The following is a 24,976-nucleotide window of genomic DNA, read 5'->3' as shown; positions in this document are numbered from 1 at the left end:
ACGAGTCAACTCCCCCCAAATCGGATGACTTGTTCACCTCCCCCCAATACAAAAACACGCTCCCCCAAATGGAAAACGACATTACGTTAACTCAAAAACACATTACATTAACTCTGAATGGAAAGGGTAGGTACACTTTAGCGCTGATTGGATGCAGTAGGCTAACTAACAAGAAATATGAAATTGATCGACAGAAGTACAAAATACAGTAGCCTGGCAGAGTTAGAGCTACGTGCACCAGAACATTTGTTTGGCTATCGAAGAACGTAGCAAATGGTTACTTTGTCAAAAGTATTTGGTGTTAAATGTAAAAATCGATAGCCAAACAACTATCCTGGTCCACGTTACTCTGTCATTGTGGCATTTCGTTCTTCTGTAGTGGACTATTAGTTTTTTCTTCTGAGAAGTCCTGCTTCCTTCAACTGCGTTTTTAGCATGCGCATATAGGCTACTTACATTGTGAAACGTTAACAGCATATCTGAGATTATTTAATAGGAATGGTCCTGATTAAAATAAAGAGTAGTGTCATGACTCTGAATTGTAAACATTAATGTTTCCTCTTTCCTTGCAACCAAAACAATCAAGTTCATGATGATGACAGAGTTACGTGAACTAGTTGTTTGGCTATCGATGTTTACGTTTAACACGCAATTTATGCTTTTGCATACGTAGCCTATGCTACATGCTTCGATACCCAAATAAATGTCCTGGTGCATGTAACTCTGTCAGGCTTTTGCATTTTGTACTTCTGTCGATCAATTTCTTATTTCTTGTTAGTTAGTCTACTGCATCCAATCAGCGCTAAAGTGTAGTACCTACCCTTTCCGTTCAGAGTTAATTTAATGTGTTTTTGAGTTAATGTAATGTCGTTTTCCATTTTGGGGAGCGTGTTTTTGTATTGGGGGGAGGTGAACAAGTCATCCGATTTGGGGGGAGTTGACTCGTATTGGGGGGGAGTGTTTTCATATGGGGGATGTACTCATATTAGGGGGTGTGATTTGCACTTCAGGGCCGCCGTACTCATGGCATGACAAACGTAATTATAGCCTAATATAATTTGTTATAATATCTGGCGATATTAAAAAGACAAAGATGAGGTAGATGAGGAAGATGTGGTTATCATGTCTGATCACAATATTGTTATGGTCGTTATATTGTTACAACTTTCGCTTGCCTTACTGCGCTGCCACTGAGCACTTTTCATATAAATGAAGGGGACGCCATCTTGGAAGACAAAAGCAGCTGTGTCTAGTAATATATAAGTCTATGTTGTAGCGTGACAAAAGTGACAAATTACAATATAAGACGACTTGATAGTAAAAATACTAATGCATTTATTTAAGTTTTATACCGTTTCTGTTCAGGAGTTGTTGTTTTTTTGCCGTGAGGTTGGGGGGGCAGGCGGGGTGTTCATTATCTGGCCAGGGGGGGCGGCCCACGTGGCCAGGCTCCTGGGGGTAGCCCTTGCAAATGATCCCCAAAAACCCTGTAAAAAGTAATACACAACATCCAAGTTGGACTGTGTTTTTAAACATCTGATGCTATAATGTGTTCCAGGTGGAGGGTGTAATCTGTCTTGTGTCTACCTCTTGTTGAATGTACTGTAGACTGAGCTGGCTGGTGAAGGGACCCTGAGCTGACTGGAGATAGTAGACTGAGCTGACTGGAGATAGTACGTCTCGGTCTGCTCTAAAAGTTATTTCCCGACCTTTAACCTTTGTCTTTCTTGCTCTGTCTTTAAAGATTGTTTTTCAATCTCTTCACTCTATAGCCTTTATTGTACAAACGACAAAGGCATTGTCTCCTCTCTCTTCAGCCTCAAAAAGGTCACTGACAACAGCGTCTGAAGCCAGTTTTCATGATATCTTACTTTCTCCCGCCAATGTCTGGTCAAACGGGTGATCATACATTTGATTGTTGACATGATGTTTTGAATATCCTTTTTTATCTTTTCATGGTTCATGCAGTTCACTGTGTTGGAGTGATGTGGTGCATCTATGCACTGCATCTTTGTTTATGGAGAATCCAGTCAGTCCAACTTTAGTTTTGGAGTCTCTGCTGGCTGTTTGCTCTATGATTTGATCACAGGCAGTGTTTGCAAAACCATACTCCTGTTTTCTCTGAGCAACAAAATCCCCAGATTGTACCTGTAAGTATATACAAAATGTTTGTCCTATAGACTGTTCATCTCCAGCCAGTAAGAAAAAAGGCATCTTGCATAGTTTACCTTTGTCGTATGAAAAAAAACATGGGAGCAGACACTCGGACGACTACAGGGGCATGGTATTCCATATCAGATTATAGGTCTTCTTAGACGTCCTGCCCGTCCTCTTCCCTGCCCGTCCTGTCTGTGCTTTTAATAAGCATGCAATGAATGTCAACTACATTTCAAATAAAATGTGGTGCACTTAGATTGTAACAGCACAATTGATTTTGCATTAGGTTATTTGTATACACTGGCCCCACTGTACATCTTGCCATACAAATTACAGAAATTCATACCTTCTCCAGAGCTGCATTTTCACTCATCTTACGTACTTTAGCTATATTGGTTGTGTTGGTAAAGTTACCCTTGTGAAATCCAACATTACCTAAAATAGGGTTCTGAGGTGGCTGAATTTAAGTTGAATCTTTCCACTGATTTTTCTGCAAGAATGCTATCAAAATGTTGCAATTGCAATGGTGTCTGAACTAACATGGACCAACTAGCTTCAGTAAATGGGTAGATTAAATCTTTTGGTTTGCTACCTACATGCATACAACATTCCATGATTACAACTACTTGTGGCCTTGAATACACTGCTAGCAATAAAAATAAATGTGCACATGCGTGTATTCTGCTAATGAAGTTTGTTTTCCAACTTGCAAAGTGTGCAGAGATGACAATATGTATTGATAAGTGTTACTGATATGGTATACCTACTCTTGGCTAATTACGTATGTCATTGATTCATGTCATTATTACATGTTTAGGCGACACACACTTAAAACAATACTGTACATTTATTTAAACAATGTTCTGCACATTTCCTTATCACTTAACTGTTAACTTTCTCTAATGATTAATAGCAGCGCAATAATATAACAAATATGCTTGTTTAAGTGGAAAGTTGCAATGTTTCTCTGGAGAATACCAGAATATCCCATTTGTTTTACTTTTTTCCAAAAATGTGCCCAGTCACCCACTGACAATATACCGGCTCACCAAAATGCACACGTGAATGTTTACTTCCTACTTTACTCGCCTTGAATATCGGGGTATACGATTGGTGGAAAGGTGTCACCTTCATAAAATCCGCCAATCGTACACCTGAGCTCTTATTGGATGGGGACCATAGTTGTCCGGAAAACATGCCTGTGTCGATAAAAAAACGATATGTTTGTTCCTTGAAAAATGGAAATGCCCCCGAAAAATGTAAGGGTTGTAGAAAAGTTTCAAAGCGATCCAGCTCCTCCATTGCCAGGGATCGTTCAAATGCACAATTTTGAGCTTTGGCCCACCACCTATTCACAGTAAAGCATGGTTCAGTTGCAGAACTGACTATGTGCCCATGTAGATGCACAGGCTGTGAACAATCACATTCAGGCCAATTTGAGAACTTACAGGCCCACCATAGGCGGATCTACAGGGGGGCAAGGTGGGGCAGCTGCCCCCCCCCCCCCCCCACTCTGTCCACAAGCTTCTCAAAACATTGAACTGAACAATACATTTACCGAAAGGGAACATTTTTATTTTTTTAATGTATTCTTAGCCCCCTGCAAATACTTAACTACGTCCCAACATCCAACGTACAGAGCGGTGTTCACACAGTCTGGCTCGCACACAGCTAGTCTGCTACGGTGCAGTGGCCCTGCATCTCGGCAAAGACTGGAGCGACTGAGCTGCCCCCGAGCCTCTGAAGGTTTCCCCAGGTGAAATTTAAACACGTATGTTTAAGTTAAAGTTACATTTGTAATGAATTTAATGTATGCTAAAGACGATTCAGCATCAGCAAAAACAGTGAGTCTATTACGTTAGCCAAAAGTCAAATTGCTCCCTTGTGATTTGTAAGAGCACTCTGCCCTTTGATTAGTTTTGATATTAGTAAAGACAAGAACAGCCTAATAAAATAATTAAATATATTGTTTGTATCCATTAACGTTTTCTGATGGTCGCTGTTTAGACAACATTAGTCTACGTTACAACACACAATACAGTGCCAGTTGGGAGATCGATAATTTTGATATGATTGGCTAAGCAGTACTATAAAATCCACTTACTCTCACATATCGTTTGTGAAACGTTTTGCTGAAAAGCACAACAACCGTCGCCTTAAGCTATCATAAAAATGATGGTTGATCATGGGTCATTTGTGGACTGTAATTATACGTTTTAAATTATAATAAGTAGCCTAGGGGAGACCGGGGTTGGTTGGCACACTTTTCACTGTCTGCCATATTTCTCTGGCATCATTTATGTTAGAATATTCTAACCAGCAGCAAATGAAACGTTATGGTCTAAGCTATAATTGTATATGTTTAAAAGTACACAAATATTTTCAAAATGTGGTGATATGTGATTAAAGTCATGTTGTGCATTTGTGCCAACCAGCCCCATCACAGGGTTGGTTGGCACACAATATGGGGTTGGTTGGCACAATGTTCAAATGCTATAATTACACAAAATGAAGCAAGCAATAGAAACAATTTGAACATTTAATAGAATAGTTTAACCAATTAATCATTCAATATCATGTTTTATGCAATTCATTAGAAGGAATGTAGGTATTAACCCTATCCCTAATCCTCAGGATTAGGCAAAAAGACTGAAGACCGGAATGTTGACAACAATGTTCTTATTGGACAACATTTTGAAAGGGACAATAACCCCAACAGTAGCCTAACAGTAGCCCTCCTAGTAGCCCCTCTCCCCGATCACACCTATAATACATGTTTTACCACTTTTTGATTAAATTCCTATATCTTCTAAAGCACTGTGCCAACCAACCCCGCTCAAATTTAACCCAATTTTGTGATGAAATTATGTTAGTTAGCTACTATCACTCATCACAAACTTTCACATTTTAATTGAAAATGTAGCTGATTCCTCAACGTCAACCGGGAGCTATCAGAGACCAAGGAACATCTGTCCACGCCCCATCAACCTCCTCCTGACCAAGACCCTCATGTGGTGCTTCCAGACCCATCTCCCCGGAGTCATCAACCCAGACCGTTGGCGTCCCCGGCAGGTCCATCAATGACAACCTGCTCCTGGTGAGAGACCTCATCTACCACACCTAGGATCGGAGGTCCCCCTTTGCGCTCCTCTACCTCGACCAAGAGAAAGCTTTCGACTGGGTGAGCCATTGCTTCATGCAGGAGGTGCTAGGCAGGAGGAACTTCCCCCAACACCTCATCCATTGGACCAGGCTCTGTTACGACAACATCACTAGCAGAGTCCTGGTCAACAAACACCTGACTGACCCCATCTGGTCTGGGGTCAGACAAGGGTCTCCAGGATCTAGCTGGAGCCTTTTCTCTGTCAAATCAGATCCACCACTTCATCCAGCGTTGCCACCTCCCAGGGGCCCAGACATCACCATCGTAGATAATCGATCAATCGCCTCGGCAACAAAAGTGGTGGAAGACTACAGTGCAGCTACTGGCGCCCTGGTAAACCGAGGTGAGAGCGAACTGTGCCTATCGTAATACTAGACAGATCGAGTAACCACCTCTTTCGCTGTAAAGATAGACAACATCAAGCTGCTCGGAGTAACCTACCAGAACAATGGGAAAGGGACCCTCATCTGGGCCAACACCTTCAGCCACGCGAAGCAAAAGATCTCTCACAATGACAGGTAAGATCCTGATCCTAAAGGCAATAATCCTCCTCATTCTCCTGTATGTCGGCAGGGTGTTTACCCCGGACTGGTTGATGAGCAAAACCATTGAGCATATGATGTTCACCTCATCTGGGGGAGCACCATGGAGCGCTTGAAGAGGACCATCATGTACAGCGCAGAGGGAAGGGGGGGTCCTAAACATCCTTAACATCATCAGGGTGTGCCCTTCAGGGCCTCTCCAATCTGGTCATCAACATCAAAAAACAGGACAGGAAGTCAGGAGCCTTCGAGAGGTATTTTGTCACTCCCATACACAGAGCACTCCGTATCACTAACACCGCTATCAACCACACTGTGACCAACTACTGGGACCCCCCGAAGGTATACAAGGAGTGGAGAAGCTTTGCCGTCAGGACAGGTCTACCCACAGCCGGCCTGGCCTTTTGGAAATACAAACACATCATGGCACACATCAGAGGAAAGGACATCCCCACCCCACCCAACCCAAGGCTGGCCTTGGACATCCAACAGGTATGTAAAAACATAAATCACAAATGCAAATGCACAAACAAAAAGATTAACACTGGTCATCTGCTCATGTCTGTCTCTCCACCAGAGAGTTAATGTACAGATGGCACACAGCCCATACCGAGTATTGCCCCCACGGTTGCACTGACGGTGAACATAGAGCTTCCTGAGTTGATTATTAAAAAAAGAATAAGTTAACCCATAGTGGTTTTGCTGGCGTTTTAAATGAACTGTGATGTTTATGTAGTGCATATAGAAAGTGTACAGGATAACTATCAAAAGTATCATAATGTAAATGTAACCCTCCGGCTCCTGTCACAAGTATTATCTCTAATCTTTAATTTAATATGATTGTCATAACCTCCAATTACTTTGTCCACACTGGACACACAAAATACATTTTAAGAATTGTTCTTACATTTTGGGTTTTATTTTACTTTTGTACACCTATTATGTTACCTGGTAAAAAAGACATCCCCCACATGCATGTGATAAATAGCACAAAATGTTTTCTTTGAGTATTTGTTATAGTCTAAATAATCTATACTTAATGCTGTTTTAAAACTGGCCACACTTAAAAACCCTACTAAGCTGTACCTGTTATTTATGCTAACCCTAAAACGATGTCTTCACAGCCAACACTGATAAACGTGAAACCCAATTATATCAGGGTGCCATCATGATTGCACAATAGGGTGTATTATAATGTTACCAGTGTGGTCGCCAGGTTATTGTAGATATGTTTCAGTAGTGGTTGACAATGGTGCAATGGTGCAGTCCTAGCCAAACAAGTGGTTCTTCTCTAATAGCTCTTTTGCTGCAATTGTTTATTTGTGTGTTGGTGTTATAATGTATATACAGCATGTTGGTTTTAAAGTGTTTTGCATCCCATGTAGAATAGAAAACGATGTACTCCTTAATGATCTGTACATGGTCAGCTACTGACTGTGTGCTGGAGAGTCTATCTGTCTAAACTTGCCATCAGCTTTGTAGGCTTTCTCATCCTTCTTGTCTCCGCTTCCATTTATGTCCACATGAGGGCACTCAACATTTTAAATCAACCCTATTTCCCATAATTCCCTGTGCTTGCGTACACGTCCGGTCATGTTCTGACTGAGTTGAATGGCTGGTGTGGTTGTGTTCGTGTGATCGTGCGAATGCTTGTGAGCGTGAATATGTATGAGCGAGAGTGAATGTTCGTCTTTTGTGTTTCTCTTAAAACTACACAGTGATCTTATTTGATCTGGACGGAGCCGGGCCTTCCTCTGGTTCAGAAATGATAGAATCCGACTTGCGAGCCAGTAATGGCGGTGTGCATGAGGCATTTCACTGATTCCAGGGCCTCCACAATTTCTAAATTGTGGTCAGAAATGATGAATTGATCAGATATACTAGTGCCGTTCCCGGCCAATGAGTATAGAAGCGATTCTGATCTTACCATAAATTCAAAACTTGTGGACCACGATATTTGGACGAAGAAGATGAGCTCGCTAGCTAGCTAGCTAATGCTACCGTACCGTAGATAGAACAACGGGGACGCTAATTACACGTTTGTTGAATTAAGGGTCAAACAACGGATCTTATGACTAGCCATGTGATATTGTACAGAATGTTTTAAATAAAATATTTATCGGCTAGTGTGACTTGTTGGTAAGCTAAATTGTGGTTCTTTTCATGTTTGCTATACCATGATGTAGCTAGCTGGCAGAAGACGACAATAATGACTATCGGGCAAGAGTCAGACACGTGCTCTAAAACGTTTATTTCATTATACACATTTAATTACACATCAAATGGTTTTCGCAGCATTGTTTTGGGGTTATAGAATGTAGTGTGAGATATTCAATGTGATTAGATTGAGTAGAAGCCACCGTCATGCTTTCTTGAGTAGCCCCTGTTTGTTGAGGCGTTGTGATGAGATTCTAGGCAGACAAAGGCATTGTTTTAATCAAGGGGTATACACGCCCTAGCTTGAACTGGGTTACTTGTAAACCCATGTTAAAATAAAGCCTGGCACTGTTTTTACAACTCACCTATCGCCCCTTGAATGCTGCAAAGTGAATTCCTCTGAGAGTTCATCCATACTTTAAAATCCATCTGTTTGGTTGGCTCCTCAAACGTCACACGGTTCTTTAGGGGTCTACTACAAAGTAGAACGGTTAGTTTAAGGAGTTGAACCACTAAGGACACGTTTCATATAAACCATCTTAAGAAAATTATGTTTCTTAATTATTTAATTAAAATTCACCAAACCCCTCCATCAAACTCACCCATGGTCATGGTCCTGTAAGAGAGTCTCCTTCTGGTATAAAGTCTGGTTCTTACTAAGCATGAACTCCTGGTGGTGATCATAGATGGATTTTAGGTGGAAGTCTAGGCTGTCTTTTGGTGCCTTGGTAAAAGGGATAAAACTGATTATTTGCCATAATCTTGGGCTTGGTAGCCTACTTGATGGTGAGCTGGGCCGACCTGCTTGTTGTAATGCATGACACTCCGCCTGGTGCTGGCCAAAGTAGACGTATCGTTGAGACGACACCACGGTTGGTCATTTTGCGCAAGGTGTGTTGGTTTATCAAATGTCGCAGTCTGTTGTTGGAGAGAAATATGCCAAAACAATTTGAAGTTGTACTTCAAGTACAAGTAAACTAGACTAGTACCAGTAGTAGACTAGAGTAAGTTTGTTTGCAGTTAAAATTCATTTGATTTTGTCCGTAGAGCTACAGCTAGTAACATTTATCTGGAAAGCTAGGCTATACCTAATAGTTCTTCAGATGTGGGTCTTACCAGTTGAACATCATCTGCCCCACTGAAAGTAATGTCGTTCTCATGTTTGGGAAATGGAAAAGGATTTCTTTGACTTGGCATTGTCAAAAATGCCGGAATAAAACCGATGGAAAAACGTTCGCCACCAAACTCCTATGAACGGTGCCGTCGAGAATGTTTACCAACTCATGGTTGCTAGGAGATCCGGTGTGACCCCCCCCCCCCCCCCCCCCCACACACACACACACACACACCACCATTAAATGCATGTGCGTGTGTGCTCTTTATAACAATATTTAATGCACAATTACATTTATTTTGATTCAATATGCACAAGAAAAGGGCTGCCTGTCACAACAGCATGCTTGCAAAGCAGGGACCATTAAGGATATTATTACAAATAAAAAAACTAAAATGTAGGCCTACATTGACTCAAACAATAAACGTAGAATATACAACCGTCATTATTTGTAATTCACATGACAATCTATTTGGTTAAAAGAGGCGGAGACATCCGTCTACCAGTAGGCTAGGACTGATAAACCTGATCAGTCGTGGCACAGGTTCAACTCTAAAGTCATCGCACCAACTCGCCACTTGGTTAGATCTACATGCATGTGGAGGCAAAGATGCTCCGAGCTTCACTTTGCACTTTTATGTTCTTTTTTGTCGAAATAGATGCGTCCCGGGAACTGCCCATGTGTAAAGAGGTAAGGAACGCGAATACATTATTTGCAGATAACGACTCCATTATTTTAGTCTAGTCCTACCTATATTGAAAAGTAATGTATTGAATACGATCTGATAATGTTTGCCCCTATCATGGTTGGTAATTTGCCCTATTTTGTCCACACTGAATCCTAAGAAGAGCATGTAATTTGAGCAGCCAATATTTAACATATCTGTATGACATTAGGGGAATATCAAATTATGAAATGAAAGTGTATTTTACAATGTACGTTTATAAATGCATTTTGAAAGGTAACTCATATTAACAAAGAGGAAGGGGTACAATACACCTGTAATGTCAGGGTAAACTTAAAGAGTGTCAATAATGGGTTACAATTCAGTACATACACCCTCTTGTTAAATTTTTCTTATCATGAGTTGTTGAAAACGACTTGAGTACACCTCACACATGGTTCAAGACCTGTGGGAAACCAACAGGTGTCACTAGTCTGGATTATATTTTAGTCTAGCCAATATTTGACATATCTTTATGACATTAGGCAACTGGAATATCAAATTATGAAATGACAGTGTATTTTACAATGTACGTTTATAAATGCATTTTGAAAGGTAACTCACTAACAAAGAGGAAGGGGTACAATGCACCTGTAATGTCAGGGTAAACTTAAAGAGTGTCAATAATGGGTTAAAATTCAGTACATAAACCCTCTTGTTCGATTTTTCTTATCATGAGTTGTTGAAAACGACTTGAGTACACTTCACACATGGTCTGGATTATATTTTAGTCTAGCATTAGTTAAATTGTACAGCTGTCATTTTGTAAGGCCGGAAAAAGCAAGTGCTGAGTTGCACAGTTAAACAACTACCTACAGTCTCCTTCATTTTCTTTATATTTGCATAACAACTGTTCTCTTTGATAATGTTGAAACATTTCCTTTTTTTATGAGTGTACATAAGCCCATGTGTGAATGACCTGCTGTGATGGACTGATACAGTATCATGGTACATGACTGGGCCAAAACTTTACCCTTGATATTCTTGAACAGCCTATCTCAATCCCATTGCAATGGAGTAGCCAGTTCCTAATTATGTTTTGTTTGCAAAAAATGTAAGTGGTCAGAGAACTAGTAAGTACTACCAGCTTAATAAATAAAAAAACTATTCTGTTTAACAATAGCAGTTAACACAAATTCCCAGATAACTGTCAACAATACTGTATATACAGGATATATGGCTGCCACAAGACACAAACTTGCCTATAAACTCAGTGAGACCAAAATGAGAATGATGAGTTACAGAATCCGTTTCAAGAGAAACACTAATTGGTGTCATCCAGCAGTAAACTGTACATCTCAGAATGTAAGTAAGGTCAAAGGCGCCAAAGCTCAGGCGCATGTGAAATCTGAAACCCCCAGAACAAGTGACCAATTGTGGTATGAGTAAGATTTGAGAATGAGCATCTGAAATTACCAATAGTAAAATAACATAAGAAAATAGATGGGCACATACAACAGTATATAAGTGCATGCCTGGAGAGTAAAAGACCAGGTGGTCCTGGGATCAGCTCACATTTGTTGGGATTTTTGTCACCTTGAAGCAAGGCCGTAGCCATGGAGTCAACATTGGGGGGGATTAAATCTGCTGGGGAGTCTGAGGGTCCCGCCCTGAGAACTTTAAAAAAAAAAAAAAATAGAAAGAAAAAATATTGGGTTGCCTGTTGTAGTGCAGCACAATTATATTTTATTCATATTTTCATCAATTTCATCAATATATTGGGGGGGACATTTTGACCAGATTTGAATATTGGGGGGGGGGGGGATATATATTATGATTACGGCCCTGCCTTGAAGACCAATAAACACTTTGCATCAAACTTTGCCGAGTTCCAGGGCCATTTTTGGAACTTTGAAGATTGGTTGAAGACGTAGATCATTTTACACAACAGTGTTGTTGACAGCCTTCCCAAGTTCATTAAACGGTACATTTGCATCAAGGTGAGGGAGCTTAAAGACAGACTTAGGAAAGGGACAGCGAGGCAGATTGTATTCATCAGGTGAATTTGTTGGCAGACATGGTCACCTTTATGACCATACAGAAAGAGGGTCACCATGTCCTGTTGCCTTGGTATCCTTAATGTTTATAGAAAAGTAGGATTAGGCAGGAGCCCATCTCTAAATTGATGTGTTGTTTTTACATGAACACACACACACTTATACACACTCCTTGTCCCCTTGCACAATGAAAGTTAATGTAGCAGCACTAATAGAAAACAAGCTGAGGGAGTAACAGGGCTACTGGTATTATTTTGTTAACTGTTAATCTCATGGCTCAATGCAGTGGGCAATTGTACACAGCTAAGTGCTCGCAGCCTACATTTTGAGCCTTACTCATACTTAGTATTTGTTTGTTGTTTTGGGTATTGGGAATAAAGCTGTTGTTGGTTTACATCTGTAACTCAAATCACATTGAGTAAGATAAACTTCTAGACGTCCTTGCCTTACCTAACATCCTAACTCCTACTATCCCTCTGTAATTGTAACAACTTCTAACAACAATTGTAACGGGATTTGTATAATGTTTACATATTTTCCATTAATGGGCTTTTCCCTTGCTGACTTCATGAGTAAACAACCTTATGGGGTGACCTGTTGGCTGAGAGTGGTGAGGTTGGTTAAGACAGCAGTTTAGACAGCCCACTGAACCAATATTGACTCCCTTAAATCGCTCTATTTGAATATGGGGTTGGTCTGGCTTAGTGAGAATTTTTTGCAGATGCTATTCATTGTGCCAACTGACTATGTTCCAACAGTGTTTCCTCACATTTACATTTTAAGTAGAGCTTCCATAAGTTAGCTAAATGAGAGGTCATAAATACTGAATATTTAACACCAACTGTCAAATCCATAGGATAGGGGCCTCATATGGTCTGGGCATGTGTGGTATCACAAAGCCTTTACAGCTGCTCCCATGCATTTTATACACAAACTTGTGTGTTCGCTTCATAAAAAAACCTTGTTTGTCATTTTCCTGATTCTCATTAACGGTCCCGTCCACTCACCTGTGTGTGTGTGGTTTTACCTTGCAGTCAGATTACCACTTTGAGTACACAGAATGTGATGTGCTGGGATCACGCTGGAGAGTAGCAGTGCCCAATAAGCCTGACACATGTACCGGCCTCCCTGACCCTCTCAAAGGCACTCAGTGCAGTGAGTACTACCCTCCCCCCATCTCTCCCACCTCTGGACGTCCTTGATACTAGCCCAGAGCATTTATAATAACATATTCTTCTTGTACAGTGACTGTTGTTATAAAATCTCGTCATTACCTTCTCACCTACCTCCTTCATTTCCTTACCTTCTTGTAGTGCAGGACATCAAAACTCTTACATTTACCATTACATGTCTACCACTAAACCATTTCCCTGATTTGGACCTCTCATCCTCATCCATCTGTTCTCCTCTCCCCTTCCTGTCACCGCCCAGCATTCTTCTGTAGCGAAGGAGAGTTCCTGGACATGAGCAGCCAGGAGTGTCAGAAGTGTGCAGCTGGGACCTATTCCCTCGGGACAGGGGTGGCCTTCGATGAGTGGGACGACCTGCCTGCAGGCTTTGTCACCCATGCCATGAACATGCACGCATCCGACATCTACGCCAACTGTTCCAAGTACGCCTATGACCGCGGCTCCTAATGTGGCTGACGTCCGGCTATATTTGGTGAAGCGATTGAAAAGGTTGCATGCAGCTCATGCATCTGTTGCGGGGTATCTTGCTTTAACTGGATATGTTGTGTTTGGCCGTTGTTGTTCATGTGCAGCTCCACTTGGACACCGAAGGGTGACTATATTGCCTCCAACACAGATGAGTGCACCACCACCTTGTCCTATGCAGTGAGCCTGAAGAAACCAGGCGCTGTCTCCTTTGAGTATTTCTACCCCGACAGCAGCATCTTCTTTCAGTTCTACGTGGGTATCCCCCCTTCCCCCTCGTCTCAGTGTGAACACTGCGCTCACAGGCTGTTGTCACAGCACGTGAATATTGACAGAACTGTCTTGTATTTACATCTGATTAGGTTCAGAATGACCAGTGTCAGTCCACAGACTCTGAGGGCCACTGGATGAAGATGTCTGAGAATGACTGGACTCCCTACAGCGTGAGTGTGCTCTGCTTTTCACTCGACACACTAAATTATTAATATGATCCAACAAAATATGTTTTGTACTAACACCCTTTCCAGGAAATCATCTCATCATGTCTTGGTATTGGAATATCATACTATTACAAATTGTCGGGTAAATGTTTCAAAATTGAGCTCTTATACAACTCTAAAATTCACACGTTTCAAACGTTGTTTAAAGCCTGATGCGTCCTGAGGTTGTGAGTGTTGATAGGGATGAACACTCACACTTGTGGATGTTTATGTGTGTGTGAGCGTGTGTCCATGTGTCCACATGCAGGTCCAGCTAAACAGTGGCAACAATGTGCTGTACTGGAGGAGCGCTGGGTTCGCCCTGATGGGCAGCGCTGTCAAACCTGTGCTATTGCGCAACATCGCCATTTCAGGTCTGCATTCTCTGATGATTCTCAGAAGGCCTTTGCTGACCCAACCTTTTGAACTTTAGAAGCTTTGTGTTCTTTTTTACTGTAAAATACACAATATCAACGTTGCAAAAAAAACTTCACTCAGTACTTGACAGTGAACAATCAAATCAACAATAAAAAAAAAAAAAAGGTCTGCCTAGACCTCTGTTCCTTGTTAATCATTCCCCAAAGATAATGTGGTTTCTCGTCCTCCAGGGGTCGCGTACACCTCTGAGTGTTTCCATTGTAAGCCTGGAACCTACAGTGCCAAGCCAGGATCGGCCCACTGTGCCAGCTGTCCTGCTGATTCCTATTCCAACAAGGGTGCCACAGTTTGCCAACAGTGTGAGAAAGACAAATATGCAGGTAGCTTTCTGCATCCCCATGGACCCACGAACGCTTCACTGTATGAGCAGATGTTCCGTGCTGTTCACTTCCACTGGCTGCCTAGTGCTCAGGATGTGTATATTTCAGCACGTTAGCAATTTAAGTTAAATGTATTGTGTACGACATGTGAATGTAAATGTACACATTTGAAGGGTTCAATGCATAGGTGTGCGATAAAGTTACTCAGTGTATGTGTGGCATATCACTGGATCTTAGTGTGTGCCGGCAACTGCAAGTATGAGTGCATGAGCGCGCCTACGCACCTAATTTTCCCCTGCTCCCCTGCTCCAGAGCCAGGCTCAGCAAGCTGCAAGGCCAGACCTGCATGCACGACCAACGACTACTTCTACACACACACTCCCTGTGACTCCAGAGGACAGGTAAGAAAGGGAAACAATCACCACGTCCTGGGAGTTCAGCCATTACCAGGGGAGTTGAGTTTCAGAAATTCATTAATGCAAATGCATTTACTTTTCACTCTGTATCCCACCATCTGGCTGTGATATTGATTTCACGTTCGTCTTGTTTACTTGCCAAGGCCCTAATGTTTTCTGTTGCCAGAATGCATTTGCTTTGGCCCATCAGCAAATTATTCAGGAGAACCAGGAGCAAACATATTCAAATTACAGCTGCCTGGTTTAACCCCAAACCCTGTGTTCCTAAGACCCAGCTAATGTATAAGTGGACTGAGCCCAAGATCTGCAGTGAGACAGCCAAGGGGGGGGTGTCTTTGCCAGGCTCGGGTGTGATGGAGACCTGCCCCCCCTGTAACCCAGGCTTCTACGTCACCAACACCTCCGTCTGCATGCCTTGCCCCCCCAGTTCCTACTCCAATGGAACAGGTGTGTAACCTTCGCCTCCACCTCTGCTCCTCTGCCAGCTCTCCATCTTGTTCTCCCTCCGTCTTCCTCCTGTCTTTTTCCAACCGTGTGGTCTTCACAGCATCTGACTAGGAGCTGGTTATATATTCTGTTGTTTTACAAGCCTGAACATTTCCTTAAATTGAGATCTGGCACAGTCTGGGGTCTGGGTATTAGATTTTTTGTATTAAATTAGTCAAAGCTTTTAACCAATTAGCGACATACAGTACAAAAGTGTATCTACTGACTGCAGAAGAAAATCAAGCACTTGTGACAGGATTACAGTGGTTTCAAGTGTTGATCTGAAAATTGTGATTGCTAAATTAAATTTTGTGTGAACAGTCAACATGCTTAGAAACCCTGATTGTAACCCAGTGGGAATATGCCTTCCATTGTGATGAGGACATTTACTTAGGAGTTGTACAATGAACATACTTTCCTGAATGTTCTGTTTCATGTCCATAGGTAAGGCATTATCTCTGGCCCATGCCCTCCTGTTCAGCCTGCTGCTTCAACATGCCCTCTCTTTCCCTACCTTTCTGCCAGCCTGTTCAGACTGCCCTGTCGGCACAGCCCCTGAGGTGGGCTTTGAGTACAAATGGTGGAACAAGATGCCCAGCAACATGAGGAGCTCCGTCTTCAGCAGAGAGTACAGCGACTCTCACAGGAGCACGGGTAAGAGACTGACTTTGAACTAGATCAGATCAATGTGACTTAATATTATCATGTATCACGTTGTTGAAGCACATAAGTGCGCTGACCGCAGATTCAGTGAAAACACATTCTGTTAAAATCCTATTTGCATTTATGAGGAAATCTTCTCACGGGCCACATAAAATCTGTTCACAGGCCACACATTTGGCAGGTCTGAAATAAATGTACATGTTATAGTGGTAGCAGAGTACATACAGTAGAGTGATAGCTTAGGTTTAGAATTAGCTTAGCTTTGCTATGACTATCGGTTGTCATGCGGAAGTGTGTCAGTGCATGGGTCTTGATAGGTCGGTTTGTTGTGACAGCATGGGAGGTGGCGGGGGAGTACATCTACACCACCCCAGGAGACCTGGACTCGGACTACATGATGCTCACTCTAACCATCCCCGGATACAGGTGGGCCGTGCGTCATAACAAACCAAACAACACGTTGGGCTTCTCCTCCCTATAAAATAACCACTAACCGCTAATGCGAGTCCAAAAGTGTTCGTGAATAATTGACAATGACTCATTTGCTATGTGATGAATGTATAGCCTGTGTTCATGTGGAATGCTTTACAAAAGCTTTGGCCTATCTTTCCCAGTCTGCCTCAATCTGTGGCCAAAGACGATGAAAGGAGGGAGCTTTCCCACATCACCTTCGTCTTTGAGACCTCGTGCACAGCGGACTGCACGCTTCATTTCCTGGCGGTGAGGAAAAACATGACACCATATAATTTTTTACATTTATTCAATAAGCAGATGGTTCTATCCAAAGTGACATACAAACAGTGCATACAGTAAATACAGCAGATAATCATGAACCAGAAGGAACAGATTGTCAGATGGCTGAGCGGTTTGGGAATTGGGCTATTAATCAGAAGGTTGCCGGTTTGATTCCCGGCCATGCCAAATGATGTTGCGTCCTTGGGCAAGGCACTTCTCCCTACTTGCCTCGGGGGGAATGTCCCTGTACTTACTGTAAGTCGCTCTGGAAGGGGCGTCGGCTAAATGACAAAATGTAATGTATTCTTTTCCAGACACATCATCACCACAGCAACACATCATCTCAATCATTCCAAATTAGAAATTCACAGGTTTCCAACTCGTTGAAATGCAGCCACCATTTTACACATTCAAATCATCTCTCCCTGTGAAGTCATGAGTTAGTCGTTTCTCGCCAATAGTGACGTTGCCATGACCATAATCCGCCTTTCCCGCAGGGCCACAATGAGAGGAACAATGAAGAGGTGGAGCGCTGGGCCGGCTCCAGCAGGAAGCAGTCATACTCCTACCTGGTCAGGAGCAACAGCACCACCAGTTTCACCTGGGCCTTTCAGCGCACCGAGACATATAGCTCAGTGAGACACACGCCTCCGCCTGTTTAGACACAGCACCATGTTCAACATTTTGTCACAGAGTTTATGTTGAGCTGTTGGGGTGTGAAGGTGGGGGTGGGGGAGTGGTGGAGGAAATTGTGCACATGCAGTTTTTTTGTGGGATGTTTTTCGAAGGTAGCGTGTTAGAATGTTTGTAGAATCATTAAGTCTGTGTGTGTATGTGTTTCTGTGTGTGTAGGGGAATGCAACAGATGCACATACCAGCCAGAGCCTCTTTCCACGGAGAGCCAATCTGTCCTTTTCAGGGTGGATTTCCCGTCAAACGTAGCATAACACGGCTTTGGGTGTGTTCTCTATTCTAGGAACGACAGTACAGCGCGGACTTTGCCAAAATGTACTCAGTCCTTGTGACCAACGTTGTGGGGGGCGTGGCTTCACGGTGTCACCACTGTGCCCTCGGTTCCTCCGGCGCGGGCTCCGCCTGCGTCCCATGTCCCCCTGGACGCTACATGGTCAACGGAACGGGGGTGTGCAGGAGTTGTCCGCCCAACACCTACATCCTGGCTGAGCATCAAGTAGGACAGGATGCTTGTATACCCTGTGGACCCAACACACACACCAACAAGGTAGTTGTTGTAAACAAACCACTTACCATCACACTTATAATATGTTATCATTACTTGATCTTGAGCCCTAGCACCAGACCAGTGCTACTGTCCTAGTACTTTCAAGAATCTTTGACGTAAATGTTCAACAAATCTACATGGAAGACTTTTCCCTCAGTGTATTCCAAGTGGATAACTTTGTTATCACCCCAGGCCAGATCAGCCTGTGTCAGCGACTGCAGTCTGGCTCTGCGCTCCGGCAGAGGGGAGTTGCTGCGCTACGACTTCTCTCCCATGGCCAACGTCACCTGCTTCCAGAGTGGCTCACGCTTCACTAGCAAAGGCCTCAGATACTTCCATCACTTCAACATGGCCCTATGCGGAACGGAGGTGAAAAATTGTCTACTTGCGTAGCACAAGATCACGGTTTATTTCGTTTATTTCACGTTTATTTCACGTTCAAATACACGTTCCTGCACTTTTTGTCTCTGTTAAAGTTGTATGTTTTCAATCAGGTCGTAGTACCAGGTGTATTTGGGGTTTTTACTACTGTGCGCAGGGTAGAAAGATGGCCAGGTGTGTGGACAACGTGACAGAGAACAGAAGGGAGATCGAAGGCTATGCCTGCCAGTCCACCGTGGTTCCCTCAGACATCAGGGGCCAGAGCATGGTGTCTTCCCAGCCCTTCAGTATTGGGGACAAGCTTGTCGGTAAGAAACATCCAAACATTAACATCGCTCTGAAATGGAATCCATGGTACAACAGTAGACAGACTAATTGATTCATATAATGTTTTGGTGTAATGGAGTTGTCTAGACTAGGGTTCGAGAATATAACGTTTTAAACCTTTGTAACAATGACTAAATGCTCCTTTGTGTAGGGTCATTTTATACTAAACCTACAATATATATATTTTTTATCATAACCATCGAAGGCGCTCATTGTTTACTTTTACTGTTTGTACTGTGCTTTCTGTACTTCCCTCCTTGAGGTAATCTTGTGTTTCAAATAGGTGTGAACATGTCCTTCTCAACTCGTGATACTGTTTACTGTCATATCAATGTTAATAATCAAAGGAAGTGAGCCAGAATGGTTTAATAGAATCAGTTTGTCTTTGAATGTTTTCTGTTTGTTTGTGAAGGTGTGACCACAGAGACAAGCCTGAGTGGCATCTCCTCTCTGCAGCACTCTTTCCCCAACCAGCAAGACCATCCTGATGTCATCTTCTACTACAGGTAGCGGTCATGCCCTCTTCCATCTCACATTCACAAAAAGCGTGCGACTTTTGCTTTTTTTATATGAACACACAAGGTTCATGTTCTTATCTGTCTCTTCAGGGCCAGTGAAACGACACAGGCGTGTAAAAAGGGCAGGTCCACAACCATCCGACTGAGATGTGATCCCACTTTAACAGCCAAAGACCAGATTACCCTGCCAAGGTATGGTACACCACACCATGACTGACTGGAGTGAACTGCTGACCTTGGAAGATGGACTTGACTGTGCCAAGTCTATACTTGGTGAACATTATCCCTCGTGTGGATACGTTTGGAAACTGCAGCCTCTCTACCACAAATGCCCTCTAATACTTCATACTAAAAATAAATACAAACTGAACAAGCAACCACTACAATCATTTTATTGAGTTACAGTGCATATATGAAAAGCAGTCAATTGAATTCATCTTGAGCTAATGTGTAGCTTTCACGTGAAATCTGAAGATAAAGATAAAGAAAAAAATCTGAGATATTGTATACAGTAAATGCAGCATGTAATCCAGGACTAGAAGTTCAGTGTTGTAACTGTATTACATTGCTTCACAGCAACTGTTCTGAGGGCACATGTGATGGCTGCTCTTTCCACTTCCTATGGCAGTCTCAGTACGCATGTCCCCTCTGTACAGAGAGTCACTACAGGGAGATAGTGAGCGCCTGCATCCAGGGCATTCAGGTAACAAGCCTAGAAAGTTGAAATGACTTTATACACATTAATTTAACAGATTTGTCATACTGATACACCGCAGTCCTAAACGTGTGGGCGTGTGTCTCTCTCTCTCTCTGTCACTTTCTCAGAGAACCACCTATGTGTGGGTGCAGCCCTTGCAGTGCACTGGCGGGGTATACCTACCAGACCAGAAGGTGAGCGCCTGCGTGACCCTGGATATCTGGCTCAAATTCGGAGTGACCACAGGAACGATCGCTGCCCTTTTACTCATCAGTCTCAGCTGCTACTTCTGGAAGAAGACACGCAAGTGAGACTCCATGTCTGGCTCCAGACAGGTTTTCATTTTTTCTTGGTTACTTTTGTGGAAAATGTTTCCATAGTATTTTGGGTTGCTAGATTCACAGCAACACACTTTTTATTAGCTATGGATACTGTACATGGCAGCAGTGTTGGTTCTCTGGATTGTGAAATCATGTAGACACAAAGTGTAAATACAAATGAGTGCCATATTACAAAGACAGTTGCATATGGGAAGTATACAAGAAGTTGTACTAGTAGTGGTCTTCAGGTTTAAGTTCATCCTTGTGCAAGCACTGGTAGATTGGAATTATTGGTCTGCTTCTCTCAACGGTTTCCAACAGTATTAGTCTATGCCGTCTTTTTAAATATTTATTTAAAAATACAAAATTGATGTACGTATGTTTTTTTATTTTTACTTGGTGTGTGTGTGTGTCCAGACTGCAGTATAAGTACTCCAAGCTGGTCATGAGCTCTGGGGAGAAGGAGTGTGAGCTCCCTGCTGCAGACAGCTGCGCCATCATGGAGGGAGAGGACGCAGAGGACGACCTCATCTACCTCACCAAGAAATCCTTCTTCACCAGGATCAAGTCCTTCTCAAGAGAGGTGAGCATCAGTGTGTCTTAAAAGTCAAGTAATATTGGAAAATGTGTTTTAAAAAAAGAAGCTCTACCTGGGTTTCAATGGTTTAGGTTATTTGTAACAGTTTAATCAATCTTTTCTTTCATAACAGAGAACCTCTGATGGATTTGATTCTGTACCTCTGAAGTCCTCCTCAGGCCTGGACATGGAGATGAATTAGAGCAGGGACAGAGCTACCTGTGTAGTACTCAAACAACATGGGATGTCAAAGTAGCATTGTATGAATGGACCAACAATACTGGAAGACGCAACATGCATTTACTATAAATGTCACCATGAGGTTTCTTCACAATATATGGGGATGTACAGCCGTGGCCAAAAGTATTGGGAGCGACATACATTTTGTGTTTCCAAAGCTTGCTGGGCCTTGGCATAAAATGACTGCTAACATAATTTCAGTAAGTCATATCATCAGCACAGGGGAAAGTGTGAGGTAATTGTAGCCAGGTGAAATCACTCTATCATTCTGATTGGCTTTTAAGACCAGATTGACTGCTGTAAAAGAAGGGACTATTTGCATATATTAAAATTCTCACCCCCCAAAAAACAAAAAATATGAAATGTGCCTTATTGTATTCCAGTATTCTATAGAAACATATTAAAACATTTTCCTCAAATACTGAACCAGCAAACTTTGCAAAACACAACATTTGTCATTGCCAAAACTTATTGCCATGAGTAGATTTTATATTTTTATGAATAAAATTCATTTTTACACTTTCACTTTAATGCCTGGTGAACTTCTATAAGGGAGTATAAATTGTAAATGCTTTGTTGATGTGTAGAGCAGTAGTGTAAAGGCTATTACATTTCTGTGGACTCTATACTATGCCTGTGGTTCAATCCATGAATTATAATTGTTTGTTGTATTCTTGTAAATTTTTCAAAGATAAAACAAGTTTGTTTATGGATTATAGATTGCAGCCGTTTATACTGTTGTGTTGGTTAAAGTGTCATGCTTGAATGATTGTTTAATTAATTTCAAGTGTTCTTACAAAACCATGGAACAGTGCCTTATGTGTATTTTACTAATAGTATTATCAGGAGCTATATTTAATTAATGTTTTGTTGACCAAAGATTTCTTATGCATCAATTCACGTGGAATTTCAATATCGTATAAAGATATTTGCGTCTTTGTCAAAAAGTTTATTTCCTACTTTCGCACAAGGCCGTTAGCCTGGCTGCCAGCCCAACTTCTCCCCGCCCAAAAGAAATTTGTTCGGGAAATTGGGTCTGTAGGGTCTCATATTGGGGACCAACTACAGAAAACCAGAATCTGGGCGAACCAATGAAATTGCCAGGGCGGGCTTTATACGATGATGGACAGATGATCAACAGTAACGTAATCACCCACGTCACAAAAGAGCGCTTAAGTTGAATTCCTTTTGAACAAACATGGCTACCGCTGGAGATCTGGGATGTTGTGATTCTGCCATCGAGTCTGTTTTAGAAGACATCGACAGCGCATTAATTTTGAAAAAGGAACAGAGAGACCAAATCAAGGCATTTGTCGATGGAAAATATGTTTTTGCCGTCCTTCCTACGGGATTCGGTAAAAGTTTAATTTATCAGCTGGCCCCGATGGAGTTGTAATCCTAAACGGAGAACTTCGTATATGCATTGCCCTTTATTGTTTTGCTCAAAAAGGTTGACCGTGTGAACAAGTACTCTCCCTACCCTTTAATTAATTTTACAACACCGGCAAAAATCGTTTGTATTCATTCTTCAAGCATACTTCAAGTCTGCTTGTAGTTTAGTTCTGTTGACAACAACTATGCGGTGCTTAACATACGTCACATACTCTGTTGCTCTGATTGGTTGTAGATCTATCCAATTGAGCGAAGAGGCATTTGTTTTCCAGGCTCGTTTGAAACACGCCCTGTAGTCAAAGCCCAACGGAGAGTTCTCAGACTCATATTCTGACTAGAATTATGAGTATGACAACGTCAGGCTACAAGGCCGTAGCCATGGAGTCAATATTGGGGGGGACAAAATCTGCTGGGGAGTCTGAGGCTCTACCCCTGAAAAGTTTTTTTTTATTATAATTTTTTTTAAATGTTATGATAATTTTGGACAGGGTGCGTGGTTCCCCTTCGTAGCGTAGCACATTATATTTTACTTATATTTGTATTAGGGATGCACCGATACCGTTGTTGAATTAATAATAAACTATATACCTTCCACCTTATACCTTCCTTCCACCATGTGGAAGAGACTAAAGGCACCAGACTTCCTAACTAAACATTACTTTCCTTACTAAGACAAAACCCCAAGTACAAAGTCCATGTAAACATTTTCAATTATTAATTTTGAAAGATTTAGACGAAGTTTTTAGCTTGAGAGCAATACCAGAACAGATGAAAGCTGGTACTGTACTCACATATGGTACAATTAAAAAATATATCATTTTAAAACTTCCTCATGTAATGACTTGCAGGATAGTAGCCTATCTATGGATAATCTATCTAAAGAAACATATTTAACTTTGTTAAATAATAATGTTTGGGGCAACATCCAGACTTTTTTCAAACAAATATTCTCACACAGCCAAAAATTTCTGGGGAAATTGTGGGGTGTTCTTGCGTCGGTTGCAGATGGGTGTTTCCAGGCTGTAAATATCAACACCCTGTATTTTTGTACGCCCTTCGACTGGTTAGCTCCTGCGATTCCCACACAGTCTAGTAGTTATAGCTTAATATACAATTTAGCGGGGTTAGGTCTGAATCTAGGAGCAAAACGGAGCACAGCTGCCAGCTGTGTAGGTACAGTATGGTAGCAAAGCTAGTGCTAAATAACTATTTAGCTGGTCGGCTCCATGACGCCGGGTAAGTAGGGCTCGTGAGATTGCTCACCAAAAGAACGAAGGGGAACCCACTTGTCTAGCAGATTAAGACATGTTCATAGGTAGCCTACCTAGCGAAAAGTAGCCTCAACTTTCCTAGACTTTTAGCTACGGTACTAATGCTGAGGGCTTGCTGATATCACTCAGTCCTACCAGAACGTTTTATATGTGTCGTTACTAACGTGTGCTGGCATTGTAACGTTAGGCTAGCACTGAATTCCCTTGTGCGACACAAAGCACTTTTTGCTGGGACCAATACGAACATTTTGATGTCTATGTAGTTCAAATATTGAGGGATCCTTAGGGGTGTGAAAATTATAAAAGTAAATATATATGCAACCCTCTACGGACACAATGAAGCTTGAGTCGCCATTGGCAAGTATTTTTTTTTATTTTACTCGCCAGACTTTTTACATGAAATGCATGAACAATGCAAGTACATTATCTGTCAATTATTCTTTGCATATGGATTTAATCTACAATTTTTTGCAAATGGCTTTCTCTTGCTACTTGACTTCAGCCACCTCTCTAGTGCTGACAATGGTTCATCGGTCTACTGCTGAAGCTCTGGGCCTTCTGTTGAAATAAGGATCAGGTCTGAAAGGCGTGAGGGCGTGAGGATATGAGACTGCTTTGGACATCTGATTGTATTCTCTTTTGGGCACTGAAGGCTCTTTCGCAGTTGGCAGAGCTGATTAGCAGAGCAAGAATAAACTGCTATAAACTGAATAAACAAGGAACAGTAGGCTTAATCTTAAATTGTGCGTCTTTTAGCAAATCCATAGGCGTCGCCGCAATGTAACTTGGGGTCCCCCTCACTAAAAAATAATTGTTAGGACCCCCCCACATTTGCGATTAAATATTAGTGCATGACTGGTTTACTTGTCCAGCGATCTTTCCATTGCTTCACAATCAAATCCGTTCCACTTTATCAGTAGGGAGAATATCCATGGATATAGAAGTCCACTCTGCGTTTTCTAGACA

General features: G+C 42.1%; 2 protein-coding genes and 1 non-coding gene across 7 annotated transcripts; 2 read left to right on the top strand and 1 right to left on the bottom strand.

Moving 5' to 3' along the window:
- Positions 1–7,443: 7,443 nt before the first annotated feature.
- On the top strand, positions 7,444–7,788 carry LOC124481285. Its single transcript, XR_006957634.1, has one exon. It is a non-coding gene; the product is annotated as a small Cajal body-specific RNA 2 (non-coding RNA).
- A 296-nt stretch (positions 7,789–8,084) lies between these two features.
- Positions 8,085–9,320, bottom strand: cfap276 (cilia and flagella associated protein 276). 5 transcript variants are annotated; one of them, XM_047040274.1, is made up of 5 exons: positions 9,136–9,320; positions 8,821–8,937; positions 8,622–8,689; positions 8,385–8,494; positions 8,085–8,273 (listed from the first exon to the last, which is right to left on the bottom strand). In XM_047040274.1, exons 1-5 carry the CDS (start codon positions 9,214–9,216, stop codon positions 8,203–8,205), a joined length of 447 nt encoding a protein of 148 aa, XP_046896230.1. In that variant the 5' UTR covers positions 9,217–9,320; the 3' UTR covers positions 8,085–8,202. The 5 variants fall into 5 exon arrangements, with proteins under 5 accessions (XP_046896230.1, XP_046896229.1, XP_046896227.1 ...); XM_047040273.1 differs by having other exon boundaries at positions 8,800–8,937; positions 9,136–9,307; XM_047040271.1 differs by having other exon boundaries at positions 8,622–8,743; positions 9,136–9,307.
- Positions 9,321–9,655: 335 nt separating this feature from the next.
- elapor1 (endosome-lysosome associated apoptosis and autophagy regulator 1) lies at positions 9,656–22,294 on the top strand. The gene is made up of 22 exons (XM_047040209.1): positions 9,656–9,824; positions 12,890–13,010; positions 13,287–13,467; positions 13,618–13,765; positions 13,873–13,953; positions 14,258–14,363; positions 14,598–14,747; positions 15,060–15,148; positions 15,433–15,610; positions 16,175–16,303; positions 16,648–16,738; positions 16,927–17,032; positions 17,545–17,682; positions 18,024–18,287; positions 18,480–18,656; positions 18,826–18,976; positions 19,408–19,501; positions 19,604–19,705; positions 20,090–20,216; positions 20,339–20,517; positions 20,948–21,113; positions 21,241–22,294. Exons 1-22 carry the CDS (start codon positions 9,726–9,728, stop codon positions 21,307–21,309), a joined length of 2,946 nt encoding a protein of 981 aa, XP_046896165.1. The 5' UTR covers positions 9,656–9,725; the 3' UTR covers positions 21,310–22,294.
- Positions 22,295–24,976: the final 2,682 nt, after the last annotated feature.

The sequence above is a fragment of the Hypomesus transpacificus genome, chromosome 18 (assembly GCF_021917145.1).
Source record: "Hypomesus transpacificus isolate Combined female chromosome 18, fHypTra1, whole genome shotgun sequence".
Taxonomy (NCBI): Eukaryota; Metazoa; Chordata; class Actinopteri; order Osmeriformes; family Osmeridae; genus Hypomesus; species Hypomesus transpacificus.
This window is presented reverse-complemented; position numbering and strand designations above follow the sequence as displayed.

Excerpts from the sequence above, each read along its gene's own strand:
- elapor1 (XM_047040209.1), top strand. The coding sequence starts at position 9,726 with ATGCATGTGGAGGCAAAGATGCTCCGAGCTTCACTTTGCACTTTTATG. Across the intron at positions 18,288-18,479 it reads CCAACACACACACCAACAAG|GCCAGATCAGCCTGTGTCAG; the intron begins GTAGTTGTTGTA and ends TTATCACCCCAG. Across the intron at positions 19,706-20,089 it reads GACCAGATTACCCTGCCAAG|CAACTGTTCTGAGGGCACAT; the intron begins GTATGGTACACC and ends ATTGCTTCACAG.
- cfap276 (XM_047040271.1), bottom strand. The coding sequence starts at position 9,216 with ATGCCAAGTCAAAGAAATCCTTTTCCATTTCCCAAACATGAGAACGAC. Across the intron at positions 8,744-8,820 it reads TCATGCATTACAACAAGCAG|GCACCAAAAGACAGCCTAGA; the intron begins GTCGGCCCAGCT and ends CCTTTTACCAAG. Across the intron at positions 8,274-8,384 it reads CAGCATTCAAGGGGCGATAG|AATCTCATCACAACGCCTCA; the intron begins GTGAGTTGTAAA and ends TTGTCTGCCTAG.